The sequence below is a fragment of the Topomyia yanbarensis genome, chromosome 2, assembly GCF_030247195.1.
Source record: "Topomyia yanbarensis strain Yona2022 chromosome 2, ASM3024719v1, whole genome shotgun sequence".
NCBI lineage: Eukaryota > Metazoa > Arthropoda > Insecta > Diptera > Culicidae > Topomyia > Topomyia yanbarensis.
Window position 1 is genome coordinate 450,195,128 of NC_080671.1, and position 26,319 is coordinate 450,221,446.

Consider the following 26,319-nt stretch of genomic DNA (forward strand, 5'->3'; position numbering starts at 1 on the left):
GAGGTTGGGCAAAGCTGCTTGAAGGGATCATCCATCGTCTGAATACCGAATTAGATCCAAGCATTGCAAGTTATGAGCACCGTAATGGGTGTATACGGGTGTATATATCATTCATGAATCAAAAAAACGATGAATTTTAAAAAATTGGCGAATATTGGGAAATTATTCTTTATTATGTCATGTACTGCAAACCTGAAATAAAACTAGCACAACTAATACAATTTATGAATTCATTATATAGCAACATAAACTTTATACCCGGCTTTTAGTACCGAATCTTTGAACAATTTCACTGCAAATATGTACGATCCCTCCGGTATGGAAGGTGGCAGCTGGCTTTCTTCCAGTATATAATTATCGACGAAGTATGCACCCTTTGGAAAAGGACACGTTCCTGCGGCGGGAAGATTGGAAATCATCCGGAGTCTGTCTACAAATCGATTGTCAATATTCAAGGCTTCGCAAATACCGGTGGAACCGACCATCATTGGTTGTTCGTCATCACCGGAATAAATTTCGTATTTTGTCTGAAAGTGCCGACATTTCAGAAATTAAAAGCGATTATCTCACATAAAAATATTTGCGGCTAACCATATAACTGTTATCCATATCCTGGAAGACTTCGAAGTTTCCACCGATTATAAACACGTTCCGAGACTTCGGGTAAACACGCATCGTTCCATAGTTCAGCAAGTTAGAATCAGTTTCCGAGTACCGTTCGGTTTCTTCATAGGAAATAAAATAGGGCTGAAAAATACAAGAGCTTAATAGTGCTAGAAGAAACGAATGGATTAAAGTGTACCCGAGCATCGTCCGCACAGGTCGGATGAAAGAATGTGACACAGAGCAGAATCACGCAGGTCCAAACTTTTCGATTCATGGCCGTCAATCGTACTATTACTATGAGTAAGGTTCTTGAATGATTTCCACGATGTTCGAGCTGTAGGTTAAAAAACAGACAAGAGTTGGCAATTTAAAAGGTTGCCTAATTTTATAAAATTGGTTACAATCAGAATGTAAATATTTAAATGAAGCTGTAAATAGAGGTTGTAGTCCATTTGAGTAATCTATAATTGGTAACCGTTTCGTGTTGCTGCTACGCTGCGCTCGATCAATGTGATGGAATATCACTTTTCTAACAGCGCCGGAACTCAAATATCAAAATCTTCGTTGAATATTGATTCCTGGGACCAACGAGTCACTGCTCGAAAATTATTTTGTTTCACCACAATGGTAGTCTAACCGGTATTGGTTTACAGCTTTACGCTACAGTAGAAAACGAAAACAAACCCCAATTGAACTATTTCGATTGATGCCTTTTACTTTGTTCAGCCAGTTAAACTACAAACTAGCAGTTTTATGCGCTTTCAATATGCCGTGCTTATACAATATTGTTGATGTACGAAAAACAAAATAACGACTTCCGCATTTACTTCGCTTTAATCAAGTATCTTTTTCGTGTAACTTTAATCAGTACACCAAATAAAACTTTACCATAACAGGTGTTCAATAAAACTTGAGAATGATTTCAATACCTTTCTGCAATTGAAGCAAAGAGCGTAATTTTTTTTCTCTACAAAAGAATTGCTCTCTGGTCCCCCAAGAAATGGGTGGTATGTTTCTTTTCGGTTGGATGCTGTCAGTTCAATCGAAGATGGCATCGAAACAGCAAGCACTCCGCGAGCGTGTTATACGGTTTTACGAAACGCATATCATCGTGGAAAAAAGTTTACGGTAGACACATTTTGAGACGAAAACGTACCCGTGAATATAATTCACCAGATCCTGGCATTCCTGGAGCGTGAAGCGGATGGCCGGTACCGGCCGTCCCGCGAAGAAAATGACGAAGAAGAAGGAAGCGTTAAAAAAGCTGTTCGACAACAAGGACGGAACGAGTTTGCGTGACGGTGGCCGAAAATATCACTGCTCCCATACCTTGTTTCACCGAACCCTCAAGATGGAGGACATCATCTATCGGAAGAAGACTCGATCCCAGTCTGCTTCCTCATCTCGTACAAATCAGAAGCCAAATAGCGCACCGCTTGCGAACAGCACACAAACAAAAAATACTATCCGCGCCGCGCCGTTCTAACGTGTACGTGTAACATATGGACACAGGAAAGTTCCGTAGCACCTAACTTCGAGTGAAATGAGTGAACAACAAAATAAATTTCGCTCATTACGGGAGAACACAATCGCGATTGATTTTTCGCAAACCCGTCTTAGACCTTCAGTGCGCGAGGTGGAACAGTTGGTCAAGGTGAAAATGGAACTTGATCTTACAGAGGTTTCACACGTCCAGCTTCACCACACCAGGAATGTAGTACTAATAACGTTCAACTCCTTAGCCGTGACAGAAAGCTTCGTAGCAAAGAACAAAATGCAACATGACGTCGAATATGAAAACGTCAAAACCAAGATCCCCGTGTATATGTATCTCGATCTCACTGAAATAAAACTCCATGATCTGGCACCTCGTACTGGCACGGAATATATTAAAAGATTCATGTCGAAGTATGGAGAAGTGGAATCAGTCTCTAACGACACATGGAGATACTTTTTCCCTGACATTCCCAACGGTGTTCGGGTTGTGCGAATGTGACTGAACCAACCTATACCGTCTTATTTAACTTTCGAGGCCAGATCATCGCAAGGTGTTAACTACATACAAAGAACCCTTTGCACATACCCTGGACAGACGCCCATGTGCCAGTTTTGTAACAAAACGGCACACTACGGAAAGCCATGTGCCAAATCAACTAAAGAAAATTCATCTACCACAACCCACACCACCAAACAGCCTTGAACATCTACTGATACACCACAGACAGCCGGTCAAAAAATGCATGCCGGACAAACAATATTCCACGGTATCCCAAAGCCAATAGTTAACGTACGCAAGGAAGAAATAAACAAGAAGGAAGACAGCTATACCAGAGTCACACGAAAACACAAAGAGCACCAAGAATCTAACAGCGACGAACAAAGCTCCAACGATGAAGACATGGACGTAAACACGAGCGAGGGAGAGGGCAGACGGACTGAGCAGCAAGCGACAGTAGGTAAACCTGACCATTGCTCACCACCAAGAAAGAAGATAAACACGACAAGCAGAAAGCAGTGCGCCCAGAAAGGCAGCAATAATATTTGATTATTTTTTACTATTATTTTATGAATTGTAATCTATTATCTTTGAATTGTATACGAAATCAAAAAGGCGAATGACCCTTCGGGTTAAAACCTTAATAAACAAACAAACAAAACAAACACGGATGAACAGATACCGATCGTGAAATCGCAGTGCGGGTGGATGACAAAGAACTACCGCGGGACTTCGTTCGTGCTGGACGACAAGAGTTACTTTCCGCTCTCGAAGGCCCACATTCCAGGAAATGACAGCTACCATTCCAGCGACAAGTCGGTCACACCCCCCGAAGTAAAATATAAGGTTAAGCATAAATTTAAAAAAAAAAGTTATTCTGTACATCACCATATCGGACAGAAGCCGTGGTTCAAGCCGAGCGGTCTGGCCTCGCTCGCTCGCTTGCAGGCCAATTTTTAGAACATGTAGTAGGTCTCGTTCAAGTTTACCCAGTTGGCTATAATGAATATTCTTCCGCAGGAGGACACACACATACTGGCTCCGTTGAAAATCATACCCGCTCTCGCTGTTACAGGTGGATGCGGATCATTTTTCTGCTGACATACCGCCAGGAGATTAACAGCCGGAACAACTGCGTATGTATTATCAAAGCGTAAGAGGACTACGAACAAAAATTGACGTGCTGTTCGTCGCTGCTACAGATGTTGATCATGATGTTGGGGAACATTATTCTTGATTTCACAACTTGTCCAAAAATGAGACAGGTTTATAGCGTGTGGGTAAAATGAACACCTTCTGGTGACATGAAAAATGTCCTTTATGTAAGCAAAGTTTAGCGCTGGAAAGCATTTTCCGAGCAATGCTGAAGTCCCAGCATATCATGAGCATTGCATACACACAGGGCATTTTGTAGGTAAAAGAAAACTTGTCATGGAAAAATTCAACTTTCATGACGTAATATTAACCAATTTACAATCCTGTCGCATCGAAACACATCTACAAACTAGGAGTTATCCATGGGTGTTTAAACTTTAAGGATCTGTTGGAGAACATTGAACATAAAGCAACTTGAAGTTAGCGTTCCGGCTAATTTTGAGGCTTGGTACTTGGAGTAGCAAGATGGTTCATATTGCCCCCACTATAAGCTGTTCATTTTACCCCCTAAGATATTTTATTTTTAAACAGCCGTTCAGATTGATCCATTTTGTCCTGATCCCTACTTATTGTTGTGAAATATCTGCGAGAGGTTCAATTACTATGATGTAGCACCATTTTCATTCGTAACCGAGCGCCCTTTCAGTTTACACACGCGCATTGTTTGTTGTAACATTACCTTGAGTTAGGCGATATCGGTGAAGGTGTTTATCCCAGCAAGGGCTGGATTATAAACATTAAAAACATTATAAACGTTAAATTGTGTCAGGTAGGGCAGGGAAGTGCGTTACTAAACAGTTTTCTTGTCTGAAAGACGGCTTTGTTTAGACGAGCTATATCAGCTTTCTACTGTGTGAAGGTCACGCGGGTGACGGATAAAACAAACGAAGGATCAATTCACCTACCAGCTTGTCAGGAACCAACTGGTGAAGTGTTTCGTTTTTTATTTTTCTTATCGATTTTTTTTTCTTTTTTTATTGCTTTTGATTTTTTTATTTTGATTTAAGTTAAACAGTGCGGTCGAGCGTGTTGCTCCCTCAACAAAATGGAACAAACAGAAGGATCACCCTCCGAATACGAGTCTTATGGGGAAGAGGAACGTGTATCTGATTCGGAGACAGATGATGTTATGGTCGATCCACTTCCCCCACTTTCCCCCAATGTCTCACAGCCCCCCCCCCCCCCCCCCCGAGTCAAAGTTTACCAGGATGGATCCGCTGGTTCTTGGGTGGTATACTTTCGGCCCAAAAATAAACCGTTAAACAGCATAACTGTTGCACGGGAGCTGACAAAACGTTACTCGGCCGTAACCGAGATTAAAAAGTTTCAGTCAGATACACTGCGCGTAGTCGTTACTGACTTGAAACAGGCCAATGATATCGTTAGCAATAGCCTCTTTACGCTGGAGTTTCGCGTCCACATCCCTTCTCGTGATGTGGAGATCGACGGTGTGGTAAGTGATGCGGGTCCAACTGTCGATGATCTGATGAATGATGGGGCTGGCCGCTTTAAGGACCCTAACCTTCAATCAGTTAAGATTTTGGAGTGCAAGCAATTGCACTCAAAGTCCAACGAAGATGGGAATTACTATCCATCAGACTCGTTTCGCGTAACCTTCGCCGGATCTGCACTTCCGAGCTACGTTGAAGTGGGAGGAGCTCGTCTACTTGTACGCCTGTTTGTACCGCGGGTCATGAATTGTTCCAATTGCAAGCAGCTAGGTTACACGGCCACCTACTGTAGCAACAAGCAACGGTGCGGTAAATGTGGGGAACGCCATGCGGATGAGAAGTGTGTTTACTGTGGGGAGAATCCGCATGCACTTTTGACATGCCCAACGTACAAACTTCGCGCAGATAAACTGAAGCGATCCGCCAAAGATCGCTCCAGATGCTCTTACGCAGAAATGCTTAAAAGAGCTGTTCCACTTATCTCCGAAAACCCATTCGCTCTCTTGCCAACTGATGATAACGCCTCTAACGACCCTTGCGAGGGGCATTCTTTGGCTCTGCTTGGAAACACTAGGTAAAGACCTAATCAAAACTCACCTGAACTTCCCCGTAAGGGTCCTAGGTTGTCCCAAACAAGGGCACAAAATAAAAATAATTCATCAACTGGAAGTGCTGCCACAAATCCGAAGCTAATACCTCCTGGTTTTGGGAAATTGAGATACAACCAGGAGTTCCCAGCACTCCCCGGGGCACCAAAACTACCAAGTGCTCCCATTTTACAGTCAGAAACTCAACCTAAAATGGGATTCCTTAAATTCTCTGATATTGTGGACTGGATATTAACAGCTTTCAACATTACGGATCCTCTGAAAAGCTTGCTGGTTGCTATTCTACCATCAGTAAGAACATTTTTAAGTTGACTGAACAATGGCCCCTCCTTGCAGCGATCGTATCCTTCGATGGCTAACTTATTAAACGGAATCACGGATTTGATCACTGTTTTACAGTGGAACTGCAGAAGTATTATCCCCAAAATTGATTCATTAAAACACTTACTAGATTACAATAATTGTGATGCCTTTTCCCTATGTGAAACAGCGGATAATGTTAAAACACTTCCACGATTTTAACATTATCTGCTTGGATCGAGAAGACTCATATGGAGGGGTACTTTTAGGGATCAAAAAGTACTACTCCTTCAATCGAATCAATCTCCCTTCGACGCCAGGCATTGAAGTTGTCGCTTGTCAAACAACAATTAAAGGCAAAGATCTTTGCATTGCTTCTATTTACATGCCTCCTAGGGCCATTATGGGATATCGAAGACTCTCTAACGTGATTGAACACCTTCCATCGCCCCGCCTGCTTCTTGGAGACTTTAACTCTCACTGTACAGAGTTGTTTGTACGACGATAATCGATCCTCGACAATTCAAGACCTTTGTGACAACTTCAATATGACAATTCTGAACACAGGGGAAATGACACGGATTCCTAGACCACCAGCGCAAGCAAGTGCACTGGACATATCTCTAGGCTCGACATCCCTACGGTTAGATTGCAAGTGGAAGGTAATATCTGATCCCCACGGTAGTGACCACCTGCCGATTGTAATTGCAATCACCACTCGTTCAAGACCTTCGGAACCAATCAATGTTTCCTATGACCTCACACGAAACATTGATTGGAAGAGCTACGCTGCTGAGATATCCAAAACTATCGACTCAACACAGGTACTTCACCCGGAGGAAGAGTATAAGTTTTTGTCCAACTCGATTCTCGATATCGCGATTCAAACTCAGACGAAACGAGTACCTGACGGGAACACCCAAACACGTTCTCCCAACCCGTGGTGGGACAAAGAGTGCTCAGACGTGTACGCGGAGAAAGCAGCCGCGTATAAAACCTTCCGGAATGACGGGTTAGTTGCTAGTTATCGAGTGTACGCGATATTAGAAAAGCGAACGAAAAATTTAATGAAAGCTAAGAAACGCAGTTACTGGCGCCGGTTTGTCGACGGGTTAACAAGAGAAACATCGATGAGCACTCTTTGGGGCACGACCCGACGTATGCGAAACCGAAACAGTACTAACGAGAGCGTGGAATATTCAAACCGTTGGATATTCGATTTCGCCAAGAAAGTTTGTCCGGATTCCTCCCCGGCACAGAAAATTTACCGCGCCGCGTCACCTTACAATACCGCGAACGAAACACCGTTTACGATAGTGCAGTTCTCACTTGCTCTCTTATCATGTAACAATAAAGCCCCGGGACCAGAAAGAATCAAACTCAACTTGTTGAAGAATCTGCCGGACTCTGCCAAAAGACGCTTGTTGAATTTATTTAATAGGTTTCTTGAGGGTAACATTGTCCCACATGACTGGAGACAGTTGAGGGTCATCGCCATCCAAAAACCAGGAAAACCCGCCTTCGACCACAACTCGTATCGGCCGATTGCAATGCTGTCCTGTATTCGGAAGTTGTTCGAGAAAATGATCTTGTTTCGCCTCGACAATTGGGTTGAAGCAAATGGCTTACTGTCAGGTACACAATTTGGCTTCCGCAAAGGCAAAGGGACGAACGATTGCCTTGCGTTGCTCTCAACAGAAATTCAAATGGCATATGCTAACAAAGAGCAGTTGGCATCAGTATTCTTGGATATTAAGGGGGCTTTCGATTCAGTTTCTATCAACATTCTTTATGAGAAGTTGCACCAGCATGGTCTTTCACCAATTTTAAATAACTTTTTGCAAAACTTGTTGTCTGAAAAACAAATGCATTTCTCGCATGGCATTGCTTCACGAGTCTTCGGTGCATACCCTTCTTGATAACCGTCTATCCAGAACATCATGACATACCTCACATGCAGATGATATAGAGAACATCATGACAGCATCGGAGTGCCAATAATTATCTGAAATATCGACCCTCCCCTCGCCCCTGCGATTACAGGCTGCAAACTACAATACTACAACAAAGTGTGCATATCCGCCACAATGATCAATCAGCAAACGACGATGTCAATTACACAATATGTATCCCACTTCCTACCTTTTTCCTTTACTTACATAAGAGGGGAGCAAGTCGCCCCTAAATAAGGCTTTCCCTTCCCCCACTAACATGTGACATGTAATTAAAAAACCTGTTTTAATCCACCTAGAGGTGCAATTGTGCCTTTCTCATTTCTCCAAACTATGATTTAATAGCTGGTTCGTACAATATAACTTTATGGAAATGTCTTTCATTCTTATTACACTTGGTAAGTATATATAAGAGCACCTTTTTGCATTCATCGCGGTATCGGTTTGAATCGGAGTTTTCTATGTGATCGACCTCCACAACCCGTAACTCCGGTGCTGGAAGTCGGATGGAGATGGAATTTAATATCAGTTTCTGGGGACGCAACTCCTTTCATTTGAGACTAAGTTGAGCAAATCTAGCCATTTTCGAGAAACCAATATAACCGTTATTCTGACTTTGGATGCTTCCGGATCCGTCGATGATGGCCAGTGTGGCCAAAGAGACTTTGGAAAAAAATCACCTTTTTACATTCATCGCAGAATTCGTTAGAATCGGGATTTGCTGCGTGATCGTACGTATCACCCTGTAATTCAGGAACCAGAACTCGGATCCACACAAAATTCAACAGCAGCTGATGGACCTTTCATTTAAAATTAAGTTTGTCAAAATCGGTTCAGAAAATTCCGAGAAACCGATTTGGAAAAATCAAAAAATTTTGTTTTGTAACCATACTCTTCAACTCGTAATTCGGAACAAGATGTCGGTTGAAGATGAAATTCAATGGCAACCTATGGGAATATTATACCTTTCATTTGAATCTTAGTTTGTAAAAATCGGTTCAGCCATCTCCGAGTAACCGATGTGGACATTTTGTTAACAAATCCGCACATACACACACATACATACACACAGATATTTTGCGATCTCGGCGAACTAAGTCGAATGTTATATGAGACTCGGCCCTCCGGGCCTCGGTTAGAAAGTCGGTTTTTGGAGCAATTGCATAACCTTTCTATATAAGAAAGGCAAAAGAATAATATTTAATTAGCTTAATAAGCATGAGTTCAATGTTATCTTCATGTGATTATAATTTGCAAAGGTTGGTGGAATGCGTTTGAACGTGTAGGGAATGGGGGTTTAGTAGAGTGGGTGTGGAGGATGCGTCAGAAATCCTTCATCTTATTTCGGTATACGGGGTGGATGAAGGAAATCTGGGCGTGAGGGTGATCCAAGAAGAGGGGAGTGATGAAGAAGGGAGGTGTAAGGGCAAGGTGGGGAGGGGGGGAAGGGGCGGCTACGCAATACTCAACTGCATATTTTGCCTTCCATTTGAGACTTGGTTTGAGAAAATCGGTTCAGTCATCACCGATGAACCGATGTGACTTTAATTGTGTAATATGCCCGGAATTCCAGACTTCCGGAATCGTCGATAGTGGACAATATATTCAAAGAATGTTTGATTGGCAATCAGTGATCTAGATCTACGATTAGAAGTAATTTGGTGACCATTTCAATAGTTTTTAGCCTCTGAGGTATTACGATTGTACCGATTTATATGGGAAATTCCAGTGTATCCTTACAAACACCCCTGTAACTCCGGAAGCAAGAGTCAGAGCCGAATGAAATTCAGCAGCAGTCAATGGCATTACTGTATCTTTCATTTGAAATTAAGTTCGTAAAAATCGGTAGAGAATTCGTTGTGGAATGGGTGTGATATTAGCTTAGGAACTTGGCGGGTTCCCCGAGGGCGTCATGAACCGTCATAGGTGGCCAATGTGGTCAAAGCTGCTTTGATTGATCATTAGTGATCCAGACCCGCAAACTAGAGTAATGTTACATCAATTTTAATATGTTTTACATCATTTGAACATTATGGTGGTACCAGTTTATATGGGAATTTGCTGTGTGACCGCACTCTTCAACCCGTAACTCCGGAACCGGAAGTCGGATCAACTAAAAATTCAATAGCAGCTTATGGGAGCGTTATACCTTTCAGATGAAACTAAGTTTGCGAAAATCGGTTCAGCCATCTCTGAGAAAATTGTGTGAGTTTAAATGACACACACACACATACACACACACACACATACACACATACACACACACAGACATTTGCCGATCTCGACGAACTGAATCGAATGGTGTATGATACTCGGCCCTCCGGGCCTCGGTTAAAAAGTCGATTTTTACAGTGATTGCATAGCCTTTCTTTATATGAGAAAGGCAAAAATGAATTATCGGCCTCATTAAGCTACAGCATTTGGGCCTAAAAAACGTATTTAAGATAAAAAAATAACACAATTTTCAGAATAAAATTAAAATTTCACCTCAAAAGACCTTATATTCCACATGCCGAATTTAACATCAGCGACAGACATAAATGCCGATTTTTGTTTTTATCATATTTATTTCACATTCGATGGCTTTGGCGATCAAATGACATGATTTCAATATCCTTTGAATACTTAACCAGTCAGGTGTCTATGAAGTTTGTTCTAAATTTAACAAACATTAACTTGATTTGGCTACCTGTTAATTTTACACCCCCTGATCATTTTACCCACAATTCCCCATATTGTTCTGACCAAGAAGTGGCTGAAAGATCAAACCAACAGGCTATTTGGCACCGGGTGGCGGTGTACTCATTGCCGTCTCTAAACCACTCATTTACATGTGCAACAGATATTAACCCATTCATGCCCATGTTGTTTGTGGACAACAACGTTTTTAAACAGCTATAACTTTTGGTTGAGGCGAGATTTGCTCACAAAAACAAGTAAGGCTTATTAATGTGATTATTGCCTTTAATTTGAGTATTAACAGTTACAAGGATCAGTTCTAGAACTGAAGTTATTGCAATTAGTCTGATTGGATTCCGATGTAGCAGTGCTGCCAGGGACAGTTTACGTTGACGACGAAAAATGATTTTTTCGTATATCTTCGTTATGGTGCAATATTATTGAAAACTGATAAAACTTATCAATTTAGACTGGCGTTGGCTACGTTTTCCACGTAATTGGACTATTGTAATTATTCTAGGAGAATTGTATTGAGCATTAGAAGGTAAAAATTGACCAACTTCTAGCACTGCCATGGAAGCACCTATCTTTATGAAAATAGCCTTTTTGTGTTTCTTGACCCCACCGTTTTCAAGGAAAAATAGTTTAAAACCCTACATGCACTAGAAAAAAGTTGGGCATGAAAGGGTTAATCTTGGACTCGAACGAATGCGTAAATATCCTTTCTAACAATACTAATATCTGCGAAACAACACTTCCATCACATAAGAAATACAATACAATTTTTTTCATGGTTTTCATATCTCTCTTGATGGTTTCGAATGTCACTTGAGTTCGAAGAAAGACTTGCTGAGCTACGGAATTATGCGAAACTCCAAGAAGTCATTGCCGTCGGACGACAGATACGTCCCATTGTTTATTATCACAACCTCATAAACGATAAAAACCGCCTTTGGGGCCGCTCGGTTTGTAAATTTCACAGTTTATGGTACCTTTGGCTATGAATGTTTGCCACAAGTGCATATGTCTTGTAAAATTTGGTACTTCGAAGTGAATTTTGACAGCTTCTTCCACTTGAAATGGGTCATCCACCAGAAACTTTTCCTTACCGGTAAAATATTCCTATTGATGGTCTCATCATCAATGAAGCAGCACCGGTATTTCGTTAGCCACGTTGTGTAAAGTTTCCGTGCGCGCTTTGGCAATGCTTTGCTGGCGATCGTTCCGATTTGGAAATTTCTGTACCTTGTACGTGTTCAATCTAAATCTGGACAAAATTTTGCGAAACATCAAGTTTTTTGTGCAAGTTCTGCGCCGAAATATTCGGATTCCGTTTGAAATGAGCGCTCTCTTGGTTTTCTGACTCCTAGCCCCAGATAGTGGAGTAAGTCATTTTTAAACTCACTAATACGTTGCTAATGCTGCTCCAAAGATTTGGCACAGATCCCTTCATCGCAAGGCAAAATATTTTCCACTTTACTTATTCGTTAGAGCATAAACTGCCTACCCAAGCAAAAGAACAGCCCATAATACTCCGTATTTATGGTCAAAATTCATTATGCTGAAAGTGCAATAGCTTCATGTAGAGAATTAAACGAAGACGGTCCTATGAATATCCAAGCTGACACCAAACTGGCACCAATTTAGCTTGAGCTTTAGCTTATGCGACCACCTCTGGCTGCTACTCCGTTATCGATCTGGACTAGCTGAAGTTGCACAGGGAATCAGTAGATTGTTATGCTTGGGAATAGCGAAACACATCTTTCAATGTGCAACTCCTGGTAATCCAAAAGTGTTTTATTGATCAATACCTGCGCCGACTACGCCCGAACGTAGATCGCGGAAGGAAAAGGTAAGAATGTTAGTTCGATACTTGCTTTTGCTAGAGGTCGTATATACTACTGCGCAGCACTCCACAAACATCACGGGAGGAGGAGATATTTGTTAGTAAGCATAGAAGTTGGATTTTTCATCTTCTTTACCGACACCAGAGAGGTGACTCCACTATTTGGACTAAATATCGACCCATCAACTCATGGACCGGGGGGACCAACAGTTTTACTTCCCTTCCGAAGGAAGACGTGACCACAGATTTTTTCACCTCAGAAAAATCTCAAAGACCTCGGTTGGGATTGAACCCAGACCAACTAGAATAAGTGGCGGACACGCTTACCACTCAACCACCGTCGCCGTCAACACCGAATTGGCACCAGTTAGACACTAAATCCGAACAGTTTAGTTATCCATTTTTTTTCCTTTAGGAAAAATTGAATTCTGCATGCTCGTTTGTTTGGCTTTCGTACCACACGGAAAACCAATTGTTCCCAAAATCATGAATAAAGTCCATGAATTCTGGAACAACCACGTTTTTACGTTACGAAAACAGGACCATGAACAAAATTCATGGCTTTTATAATTATGGCGTTTTTATTAGTGGAAATATTTGTGAACTTAAGTCATGATTTCCGCCATGTCATTACCAAATCGATTTTCTGTTCGTGAACTAGTACACAACTTTAAGAACATTATTCATAAAACCAGATATCGACCTAGGATGTTAGTCATAGATTTAGAAACATTAGTTCACAAAATCAAAACAGTCTGGATACTTTCTCGTGAATTATTACACAAAACTTGGAATTTTTTTCATGAATACATACAATCATCGAGAACCAATTCAAAATTCTTAATATATTAGTCACGATTCAATATCCGTGCTCGAGAAATAGTTAATAAAATCATCAAATATTATTCATGTATTCGTGAACAGGTTCATGATTCCTAGTATTATAGCCACGATGTACTACTATTCATGGTCGTGAAATAGATCACGAAATCATGAAATATTATTCATGTATCAGTTACCCAATTCATGATTACTAGTCACGATTTACCATTCGAGCTCATGAAATAGTTCACGAAATCATGAAATATTATTCATGTTTTCGTTAACTGGGTCATGATGCCTAGTATACTAGTAACGATTTACCATTCGTGTTCGTGTAATGTTTCACGAAATCATTCAATATTTTTCATGTATTCGTGAACTGGTACATAATTCCTAGTACTTGACCTAGGATCTATCTTGCGTGCTTGTGTTCCAGTTTACATTGCACAAAGTACAAAAACCAATAATAACCAAAAAATAACAGATCGCGATAAAGCAAAGAGAAATTACGAATATCATAATAAAATTGTTGATGTCATGAACATCAGTCATATTACTCCACGTGTCAAATGCATTCTGGAATAAAATATCATGATAACATGCAAATAAATTACGAAAATCGTGACTAAGATCCTAAAATCAAGAGCAAAAATCATACTAATCGTGACAAAAATAACAAAAATCGTGACTAAGTTCCTGAAATCATGAAAATAACTCACGCTACTCTGACAGGAAAATCCGATAGCAAATTCATGAATAAAATATCACGTTAACTTGATGAGAAATCACAAAAAATCGCGAATGAACTCCTGCAATCAAGAACATCGTTCAACTGTCGCCTGTTGTTACCGTTTACGGGATCGCGGCTGCTCTCAGCCCCCGAGGATGGACGATGCAGTTCCTGAAGGGAACCTGCTTAAGCCCCAACGCCTGGTATGGACGTTCCGGGGTGGGCACGGAAGGCCTCTTTTTGGTCCTCGGGTCCCAGGGTCGTATATTGTTGTGGGAGGGTTTTCGGATCTGGTCGAAGGGTGTGAATTGAATTTAATTTTTTCTAGATTTATTAACTTACTCAATTAATTTGTTCAGCTTCCCAATTTGTGGCGGCGGGCGGATGGGCAGGGTAGGGCGTGGTGGTGCACTGGCGGTAATCTCTGGTGATCGCGATAGGGCAGATCGTCCCTGGTGTCAATCTTTCTGCTGCGGCGGGCCCTCGAGCCACGCGGTCGTCCTTGGCGTTTAGCGGGAGGAGCGATTAACGACACACGGTCGATGAAACCCGCGACGACGGCCTGCTATCTCTTTTACGGTTAGCCGTATCAGCACTAGCACTGATCAGGGCGAGACAGGCAAACTCTTCGCTGGTCCTTGATAATTAGCCGGCGACTTCAGTCAGACCGGCGACCAGGGCTAATCAAGCCGGTTTCACCACTTCTGGTTATCAACAATAACTTGAATAACTTTTATTTTGATCCACTCGCTTCCGTGGTTGAAACCCCAGAGAACGGCTTCCCGTCGTGCAGCTACTACGAACCTCCTCATTCCAATTTCCTTCTGTTCCTTCTTGTACCAACCCATCCCAATGCAGCCAATCACCCTCGTAGCTGACTCCTGCCAGATTTCCCAAATTCCGCCCACTGAAGTTGTACCCACAAGGCTGATAGGGTTTGGTTTTATTTTTTTTATATATTATTATTTACATCGGTATTAAACCTTCCACCAGATTAAACAAAATTGCATCTTAACTTAGAAATATTTATTATTTGTAACCGAGCGGTTACAATCCGCCCGTGGTTGGTTGAAAAAAAATGAACGATTTTTTTTAAATTTACACTTACTCTTGGTTTGTAATATAACTGGTGCAACCATTCTTCTAACTGGCTCATTAAAGAACATTAAATGGTTTAACGACGTCGACAGTGAATTCTCCTATGAACACTCATCACGACAACCACAAACTCAAACAACAGCGGGTTTACACCGAATCTAATCATAATTCCATGCGCTTATAATGAGAAATAACAAAAACTTGAGACACTTATAATGAACACTAATATTAAATAAATATCGATCTTCTTAAACACCATGGGTTTTTCTTGCCCGACACCCTAATCGCGCGCGTCGCGGGTAAAATTGCCGTAAACTGGCAGAAACACTCCAGCGAAGAGTCATACGACGACTGTCGGGCCTAATCAATCTCCTCTTATTCTATCCTACATGTGATCTATTCGTGTTTGGCAGCGACCGATCAACCAACGAAGCGCATACATTCAGCCTTACACTGAACCGAAAGTCGTTGTTGTGGTAGTTCGCCTACAGCAAAGCAACTAAGATTTGTTCTATTGGTAGTACAACCGTATTATTTCCCCTTTATTCGGGTTTGCGATGTTTTCTTCCATCGGGTCAAATTTTGATTCGCGAATCAATCGATTTAGATCGGAGTTTTAACCGAGAATAGTTCCAAATTACCATTTGGTCATTATGGATGCGAGTCCGCGTGAGCTTGATTGACTAAGTGATATCACGGTAACGCGGTTTTGTTCCTCACAAGTTAACGCATCTACTATGAGACCTGCACGTGTCTATTACACTTTCCAACATATCTACCCTATCCCACACTCCGCGGTTGTGCTTACAGGACCTGGCAGCTGAGGATCAGATCTGACGGTGAGTTTCCCGATAGCTATAGTTTTATGTGAGCAACGATCATGAGTCTATTGTCTTATCTTTAATTTTTTTTTTTTAGCTTCAGCCTCCAGAGACTGGGAACGCAAACTATGCAGGCTTTAATAGATTGGCAGGCCATATGCCTAAGTTTCGGCCAGCCGAATCAGTCAGTTCATATGAGGATGAACCGTGTCGGGCGATCACTGTGCAAGGTACATATTGGGGACCTAATTTAGCGTTATAATGATCATTCGCGTTTGACAACCTGGTATTGCGCTTGTAGACAGTCTCGCCCACCTCAAACTGTTTGGCTGCACGGCGGTGGCGCAGATTATAATTATGGGTGGATGTTTTATGTGCTTTAATTAGGTTGTTAGTCACAATTTCGAAAATTTTAGGCGAGTTCTCTTTTATGCGGGCTACCCGTGACTCGATTGACATTTCGTCTTCATCCTGAATAAGATTGTAGTCCGTACCTTTTAAGACTACTTTTTCGCAACGGGTAACGAAAAACGGGCTGAAACCGGTAGAACTGTGAACGGTGGAGTTGATCACCAGTTCTATTTCGGACAGTCGTGTGTCCCAGGACCGTTGATCGTTTCTAGCGTACGATCTGATAGCCGTGTTTATTGATCGATTCACGCGCTCGACGGGATTAGCCTGCGAGTGATATCTGGATGTGAGCCAATGCTTTACTCCATACATTTCCAGTAATGTGCCGAAGTCTTTGGATAGGAATGTGCTAGCATTATCAGTGAGAAGAATGGATGGAACAGAGTTCCTGAAGAACCATTGATCTCGCAGTACTGTCTTAAGGGATCCAACCGATATAGCAGGGAATGCATGCAGCTGTGTCCATTTACTGAATAAGTCCATAATTACCAAGACATACTGTTTTCCAGATCTGGTTCTTGGTAATGGCCCGATATAATCGAGCGCAATGATTTGCCACGGTTGGCTAGCCACTCGCATATCACCCATCAAGGGGGTGGTTGGTATGTTTGCTGGTTTAATTTCTTTGCACACCTGACATTTCTGCACATAGGACCGTATTTCGCTAGTCATTTTAGGCCAGAAATATTGTTGGCGCACCTTTGCGATAGTTTTATCAGTGCCAATGTGCATGGAATCATCATGTGCAGAGGAAATGATTAGTTTACGGGCTTCTGGACTCGGAACCGTTTTCCAATCGAACCGGGGGTCCGTAGGATCGTTTGAAAAGACGAATTTCATTAAACGATTATCTATAATTCGAAAGTCGGGATAATCTTCCGGTGTATCTTCAATCTTTTTTATCAGGTCATTGTACCAAGCAGACTCCGTTTTTGCGTCTATGGTTGCCACACTTCGGGAAAGCGCGTCCGGAACCACATTGTCCTTCCCCCGTCGATGCTGCAAGGTTAAGTCATATTGCTGGAGCGTTAAACTCCAACGACTTAATCGGGATGAGGTTTTCCACTTCGTTCGCATCACGAAGGTTAACGCGGACGAATCGGTTACCAGCGTAAAGTGGCTACCTTCCACGTAACCACGAAAGTGTTCGATCGAAAGAAGGGCAGCTAAACCTTCTTTCTCGGTGGCGTGATAGTTACGTTCGGGTGTAGTTAATTTTTTTGAGTAGTATTCTATTACCTGCTCGCGGCCATCAATTTTCTGAGTTAGGACTCCTGCAATTGCATGGTCGCTGGCATCGGTGTGAATAATGAACTCGAAATCAAAATTAGGCGAATTTAAAATGGGAGCAGTAATGAGCCTGGATTTAATTGCTTGGAATGATTCTTCCGCAGCTAGAGTCCATTTCAAAGTTTTTGATTGGGTTTTCAAAAGCTCTGAAAGGGGGGCGGTGATACTGCTAAAATCAGAAATAAATCTCCGATAGTAGTTGGCCATACCCATGAAACGGCGTAACTTTGTGACAGTTGTGGGCGGCTCATACTCCACAATAGGTCTGATCTTTTCCGGGTTGGTGTGCAATCCGCGAAAAGACAGAATGTAACCTAAAAATGGTATTTCTGAAAGACAGAAATGTGACTTCTCCAATTTGATGGATAAGTTGGCCTCTCGTAGACGTCTCGCGACCTCTTTGAGCAGACGAACGTGTTCTTCAAACGTCTCTGTGACTATGACAATATCGTCCAAGTACACAAAGACGTTTGGTTCCAAAACACCCTGTCCCAGAACTCGATTCATCAACCTGGCCAGAGTTGCTGGGCTGTTGATGAGACCGAAGGGAAGACGGGTGAATTGAAACATTCCCTTTCCTTGCACACTGAACGCTCAGTATTTTCGCGAGGTTTGAGCCAGGGGGATTTGCAAAAATGCTTCCGTGAGGTCGATCGTGCTTAGAAAGCGGGCTGGTGGTAACCTACCGAGTATGCGTCCAGGGTGTGGAAGAGGGTAGCCATCCCGAACCGTCCGTGCATTGAGTTTGCGAGCATCGAGGCACAGCCTAATATCTCCCGAAGATTTGCGAACTGGGACAATGTTTAAGGACCAATCTGAGTTAGATTCTTCTATAATCCCACGGGATAGAAGGCGATCTATTTCGGCGAAAAGACCCGCCTGGACTTTTGGAGCAATGGGGTATGGGTATTGACGAACCGGTTTATCTGATTTGCAATCATATTTTATGAGGATTTCATGCTCGATTAGTGGAGTGGTATCTAATTTATCAGGTGTGGCCACTTTAAACGTCTGCTTAACCTGTTCCAGTATTTGTTTTTGTGGCTCTGATAGAGTAACTGGCGTGTCATCGTTCATAATCGTACTAGGTTTTACTGTGGCGATCGAACACGAGGCTACCGTCGGCAGTATTTTATAAACTCGCCAAAAGTCCATTCCACATATACAGTCGTTCGTCAGATTGGGTACATATAGGGTGGGAATGACCCTGGTTTTACCTTGAAACGAGTATGGTACCAGAACCTCGCCGGCGATCTCCAAGTTGGCACCACTGGCCGTCACGAGCTGTATTGGCTCGGCCGGAGGCCTTAGTCGAACGTTGCGTAATTGTTTAAATACATTGTAATTGAACATTGTCCGGTGACTTCCACTATCGAGAAGTGCACTAAGTGGAATGTCGAAAATTTTGACTTGGACATGAGGACGGTCATCATTACCGTCGGGAGAAGTTAGCGTAATTTTACTAACTTGGGTAAAAGTGGTTTCATTTTCATTTTCATACGATCTTGGCAAATAATGTTCGCCAAGCTCCGAAAGTAACAATGAAAATGATTCCTTAAGAGGCGCTAGAGGAGAATCCTGCGACTTTAGAATTCCCTCGGGGAGTTTTTTTTACAGTACGGACAACTCGGGGAGGCGACTCCGGGGAAGGCACATACTTCGCAAAATAGTCTTCTCGGTAATGTACATTCCGAGGGTTTGTGAAACTCTAGACAATTGTAACATTCGCCATTACGCGGTGGATGGTAATTTCTAACCAGCTTCGCGAAAGCATCTGCATTACCTGAATTATTTTTCGTAGTCGATTCACTAGGTTTAGATTTAGAGGGACCAGGGGAAGGCTCCTTTTGTTCCACTTTTGTGGGTCGATTCTGAATGGTCTGATTCGAATTATTAGGGCGACCTTTATAGTTCGGATTACCTTTCTGATCTGCAGGTTGATTTCGATTATGGAAAGTTCTAGTATTCTGTGGGAAATCGCTCTTTTGATTAGCAATTGCACAGGTTTCTTTTTTTGGACTGCCGAAAACTCTAGCGAAAGCCGAAGAGTCTGCTGCATCAAGGTCATATCCTAAAGACACTAGCTGTGTGAGCGTGGTTATTCGCTTACCTACTAAAAGTTTTCGGTAGTCGTACCTGAGATTCATCTTCAGAACTTCGAGCTTATCACTTTCAGCCATAGGTTGTGACATACTTCGAAACAGCTTCTCCATTTGGAGATAATATTGTTGGAAACTTTCGGCTCGCTGTTGACGGTTTTGATAGATTTTAACCCGCAACACAGCGTCTAAATCGGGATGGCGAAACGCAGCTCTGAGTTCTGATACTAAGTGGTTCCAATTATATAGGCGGTTTTGGCTTCGCATGGCCGTATACCAATTTAAAGCGGAACCGTCGAATAAATGAATGGCTGAGTCAAATAATTCGACTTCGGAGACATGCTCCGATATAGCCATTTGAGTTACTTTTTCTAGAAATTCGTTCATTGCAAGTCCTTGATCGTCGGCTTTGTACTTTTGTATTTTCCATTGCGAGACTGGTATGACTTTGCGAGAGTGCGTTTCATAACGCTGCTGGTTTACCGGGGGAGGAATCACGGGAGGTAAAATTTGTGGGGCGTAGGAGGAAACCATCGGGGTAACGTTAAGAGGGTTAGTGAACGATACTGTGGGGCCTGACCAGGTGATAGGTTTTGAATATCTATTTGGATCAGCCCACATGGGATACTGACCTGAAGGGTTGGAAGTGCCAATTTCTTGGTACAACAGCGGTGGTTTAGAAAACGTGTAATTGGATGAAAATCTAGTGCTCTCGAATGGAGTGGTTTTCGGTGTAGCGGAAAACGTCTGATCAGCCACCGTATCGTGGTATTTTCCGGTTGTCTGTGGTGGAAAGGGAATACTTTGACTTACGGCCATGGTCACTTCACATATCGGATTTGATCTGAAATGTAGTTGGCCATTCGCGGTATGGACTTTGTCTTCGGGGTGAAGGGTTTCGTGACTGACTAAAGCTGGCGAAGGAGGAGCTTGGAATATGTCCGATATTTCCATATCTTTCAACAAGGGAGAGGAGGAGCGAGCGGGTTTACGCAGGTCTTCCTTTAAACTTTTAAATTCAGAAGATAAATCTTTAAACAAATTTCCGATTTCCTTCATCGCCGAAGTAAAATCGTCTATCGTGACGTATTTGGGTTTCACTGTCTTAGGTATTGTCCCGGTTTTTGCGGGCAATGTTTTATTTCTCAGAGCAGCTGCCCCTGCTGGGGATTCACTGCTGCTCGAAGATAAATCTTCATCGGTGAGAAGGCTGGTCTCTTTCCAGAAATGTTCAGAAAACAATAGTGCGACTTTTTTGTATTCCTCCTGGCATATTAATTGCAATTCTTCGTTGCTGTGGTTTTTTATTATTAATAGACGATGGCCTAAATGCAACAACCGTGCTTTACAATGACTGTAATTCTTTCCCCTCGACGCTAAAATTCCATTAATTTCGCTGTACATAGTTTTACAGTTATCAAGGTCCATTTCTGGGTCTTGATCATAACCAATGAGACACTCATGACCTGCTCTTTCTTCCCGTAGGATCTGATTCAATCTACGCTGGCGCTTACAACACGATTCGTCATCGAGTATTACGATGTCACGGAGACGAAGCTCATAGTCTAGCTCGACGGGAGCCAAATGGTCCACGCACATTGTGCGATATAAGGCACCGAAATTAGGACCGGAAAATCTAGGCATTTTGTGAAGAATAGTTTTAATCGTCTGTCACGTAAGTTGCTAGGTGTGAATAAATGTTCTAATGGGTGATGGTTTTGCAGTGGGTACCCTAACCTACTAAACGCTGACTTATCCGAAATTCCAATGTTTCGCGATATTCCTCAAAAGCACATGGAATTCTGTGTGGGAACTAGCAATTCAACTTGAACCTATCGATGGCTCTCGCTCCGGTTTCATCGGACAACTAACTATCTTGATCGAAAACCACGTGTCGGTGTACACACCCGCGTTGGTGAAATCACTAAATTTACTTGCACCAGCTATATCAAGAACCATTACAGTGCGAATAACCAACCACTGCGATTTTTTCAATTTGAGAGAAAATGCAATTTTCACGAAAACTCCCCCACAACTTGAAAGAAAAATTATTCCAGGAATAACTTTCCTTCTCCTAGGAAACTTTCCAAAATTTTAGTTGGGCGCCAAATGTTACCGTTTACGGGATCGCGGCTGCTCTCAGCCCCCGAGGATGGACGATGCAGTTCCTGAAGGGAACCTGCTTAAGCCCCAACGCCTGGTATGGACGTTCCGGGGTGGGCACGGAAGGCCTCTTTTTGGTCCTCGGGTCCCAGGGTCGTATATTGTTGTGGGAGGGTTTTCGGATCTGGTCGAAGGGTGTGAATTGAATTTAATTTTTTCTAGATTTATTAACTTACTCAATTAATTTGTTCAGCTTCCCAATTTGTGGCGGCGGGCGGATGGGCAGGGTAGGGCGTGGTGGTGCACTGGCGGTAATCTCTGGTGATCGCGATAGGGCAGATCGTCCCTGGTGTCAATCTTTCTGCTGCGGCGGGCCCTCGAGCCACGCGGTCGTCCTTGGCGTTTAGCGGGAGGAGCGATTAACGACACACGGTCGATGAAACCCGCGACGACGGCCTGCTATCTCTTTTACGGTTAGCCGTATCAGCACTAGCACTGATCAGGGCGAGACAGGCAAACTCTTCGCTGGTCCTTGATAATTAGCCGGCGACTTCAGTCAGACCGGCGACCAGGGCTAATCAAGCCGGTTTCACCACTTCTGGTTATCAACAATAACTTGAATAACTTTTATTTTGATCCACTCGCTTCCGTGGTTGAAACCCCAGAGAACGGCTTCCCGTCGTGCAGCTACTACGAACCTCCTCATTCCAATTTCCTTCTGTTCCTTCTTGTACCAACCCATCCCAATGCAGCCAATCACCCTCGTAGCTGACTCCTGCCAGATTTCCCAAATTCCGCCCACTGAAGTTGTACCCACAAGGCTGATAGGGTTTGGTTTTATTTTTTTTATATATTATTATTTACATCGGTATTAAACCTTCCACCAGATTAAACAAAATTGCATCTTAACTTAGAAATATTTATTATTTGTAACCGAGCGGTTACACTGTGTATTACCAAATTGTAAACAAAGATCACAACAAAAACTGAACATGTCCAGGGAACAACCACAATAGCCCTACCAAACATTCGATTGTAACGCCATGTATATATTTGACGCGAGTTAGTTTTTTGGAGACACAAACAGTTTTATGAATACGAGGTTTATTATTCCTAATTTCAGAAACTTTGTCACGGTTTTCGTAAATCCTTTAGTTCACGAAATTGTGATCTTGTTTTCATGGATTCATGAACGGATGTTTTTTTCCGTGCAGAAGACAGTTCGATCCCTATAATCGTCAGCAACCCAGAGTTTCTGTGCTTGGCTAACCGAGACATCTCTCGGTACCAGCCAGTTGCTTTAGGCGTTCACACATGTTGCGTGAACTGTTCGGATGTAGTGTCTAACTGGCGCCAATTTTGTGTCAGTTTGGAACACGAAACATTCAAATCCTACTTTTCATGCGCAAATTGGTTTATCCAATTTTTTTTCTTTAGGAAAAAATAAATGTTGAATTATTATTGACTATCGTCAAAAACAGAAAGGTATATTCGAAAACATACGAAACGGTTTCAATTTGATTGTTTTACCACAAGATTTATCATACTTTAAAGTGAATAAATTAATATAATCAATCGAGAATGTTATATAGGTTATTGCATCATTGCTGTTATCTGAGAAGAATACTTTTCATTTAAGACCAAGAATGCCTACATTGGTGAAGTTACAGTTGAGATGTTGATCAATAATTAAATACGTTAGGCATAATTCACAGAAAAAAATAAAAATAATCGTGTAGCTTTTTTGATGTAAAAATTTAAACGTTTCTGCTGTTTTTTCGAATTCGGAAAATCTATGCTATACTACATCATCCTCTCGCATAGCTTTAACAAGAAACTGCAAAATGAACAATATTATGCAGTTGAATTTTCGAACTTAATAATATGAGAGAAAATTATTGTAGTAGCCATATGTGCATATTCTTTCAATAAATAATAATAAAATTGATCATTCTTCATTTCATGAGCTGTTCTTCAGTGCAAATATGTTTTACTTGGACAATTGCAACAAGCATGTATGTAATATGTAAGTTTTCTATACCTAAACATAAATGAGTTTACATATACTAAACGTTAACTTCTGTTATTTGACCTAAAGGTTATTCAAGGTTATACGGTAAAATTAAAAAAAAAATTCCATATCAAATTTGTTCAGCGCTCTTAGCATCCAACGTCATATCCACTCAAAAATGCGATTCTTCAATCGATTCATCAAAATGTTGATTTATGGCAATCGACCATTATACCTAAGGTATTAATGCCTAATGGCATGAGTAGTATATACTTTGGAACATCCTCACCGCCATGGTCGGTTCTGTCCCATATAAACATCATGATTTGTCATATTTATGGTCTTTTGATGATTGCGAAATTTGGCACGGACTATACTCATGATCTTTTCAATGGTCTGAACCTATGAGAAGTTGTTTGAGTAACCGGAAACTATTATTTTTACTGATTTTTTTTTCTTCTTTTATTGATTTCCGCGAAGTTTGTCACTGTTCTGTTTCCGAAGTAGTCAATTATTTGACTATTACAATATTGTCGAAGATTAACAAATTTTTCTTTATTATATCATGTACTGCAAATCTCAAATAAATCTAGCACATTTATACCATTTATACATTATATAGTTAAGTAAAGTTTATACCCGGCCTTTAATACAGAATCTTTCACCAATTTCACTTCAAATATGTACCATCCCTTCGGTATGAAAGGTGGTAACTGGCTCTCTTCCAGTATGTAATTATCGACGAAATACGTACCCTTGGGAAAAGGGCATACTCCGGCTGCGGGAAGATTTGAAACCACCCTGAGTCCGTCTACAAATTTGCTATCAATATTCAAGACTTCACAAATACTGGATGAGCCGTTAGTTACTAGATGCTCGTCATCACCGGCATAAATTTCGTATACCGTCTGGAAAAATGAAAAAGCCGAAATTAAAACCGACTATCTCCAACAAAAAAAAATTTTCGACTAACCGCATAACTGTCATCCAAATCCTGGAACACTTCGAAGTTTGCAACGATTACGAACAAGTTCCGGGACTTCCAGGAAATTCGCATCCTTCCATACTTCAGCAAGTTTGAATCAGATTCCGGGTACGGTTCGACGTAATCAAGGAAAATATCATAGGGCTGAAAAATCATAAACAGGCAATAAATAGTGCTAGAAGAACACCGCCCATAATGAATGAATTGAAAGGTACCCGAGCATCGTCCTCCCAGGTCGGATGATAGAAAGCTACACAGAGCAGAATCACACAAACCGAAACTGTTCGATGCATGGCTGTCAATCAGACTATTACTACGAGTAGAGTTCTTGAATGATTTTCACCATGTTCGAGCAGTAGATAAACAATCAAACAAGTGTTAGTAATTTCAATGGCTACAGCAAGCTAAGCTAAACGCTTTAAACATGCTTATCTAATATTGTTATTGTACGGAAAATAATGTCAACTTCCTCATTTATTGCGCTCCAATCAGATACATTTTTCATGTAATTTTTAAGCAACAATCATAGTACAACAAATTAAACGTTTTCATTCAATATTTCTGCTGTTTATTCATTTTCAGGCAGTCGATGTTACAAATGAACTATCGTCCGTATTTGCATTCTGGGCCACTGTGCGCTGAATCATATAGCTCATCATTCTTCTTTAAAATTAAAAGCCCATTTTGCGACATATCTGCGCGATATGACTACCATATGTGTGTAAAGTGAATGAAGAAGGATCGTTACCAATCATGATAACTTTCACATCTTGTGAAGTCAATTAACCATGACTCGTAGTCAATCTGTTGGAATCGAATGTATACAAATAAGCAAGTCAGTAGCCCCGATTCTGAGTAAGACGGCAAGCTTTATCCGGTTTCATCACATAAGAAATGCCATACTTATATTGTTCATAGTTTTGGTAAAGACGGATGGCGTTACAAGATCCTCGAGTAAATGGACGATGGGAAACACGTGGTATGGTCACCCGATCAAAAATTAGATGTCAAAGTTGAGTCTATTAACCGTTGTAGCTAAGGCTATCACAAGCACAGGTTTCTTTGCCTAGAAAGAATACCCATTCTGGTGGCGGTGTACAGGGCGCCTTTTTACAACGGTCTCATTGTTTTGATTTGTCAAAATTCAATCACAAACCGCTGAGAACAAAGCAAATTCAAGTGTATGTGGAAATATTTTCTTCTGGGATAAAATTAATGTAATAATTCTTTAGTGATATTGTGAAATTTTTAGAACTAAGGAGTGGGAATCCAAGCTGTGTTTTTTTTCGCACAAAATTCTTGCGTTGGAAATCCTCGATGTAAAACAATTGCATATTTTTATTCAGATACAAATTT

At 41.6% G+C, this 26,319-nt stretch overlaps 1 protein-coding gene across 1 annotated transcript in view; it reads right to left on the reverse strand.

The window, feature by feature from the left end:
• Positions 1 to 233: 233 nt before the first annotated feature.
• Positions 234 to 26,319, reverse strand: part of LOC131681105 (uncharacterized) — a 139,386-nt gene continuing 113,300 nt past the window's right edge. Inside the window, exons 4-6 of the mRNA XM_058961815.1 lie at positions 803 to 940; positions 592 to 747; positions 234 to 527 (exon numbers count right to left, since the gene is read on the reverse strand). Of these exons, the coding sequence (XP_058817798.1) occupies positions 234 to 527; positions 592 to 747; positions 803 to 940 (588 nt within the window). The remainder of the gene's footprint in view (positions 528 to 591; positions 748 to 802; positions 941 to 26,319) is intronic.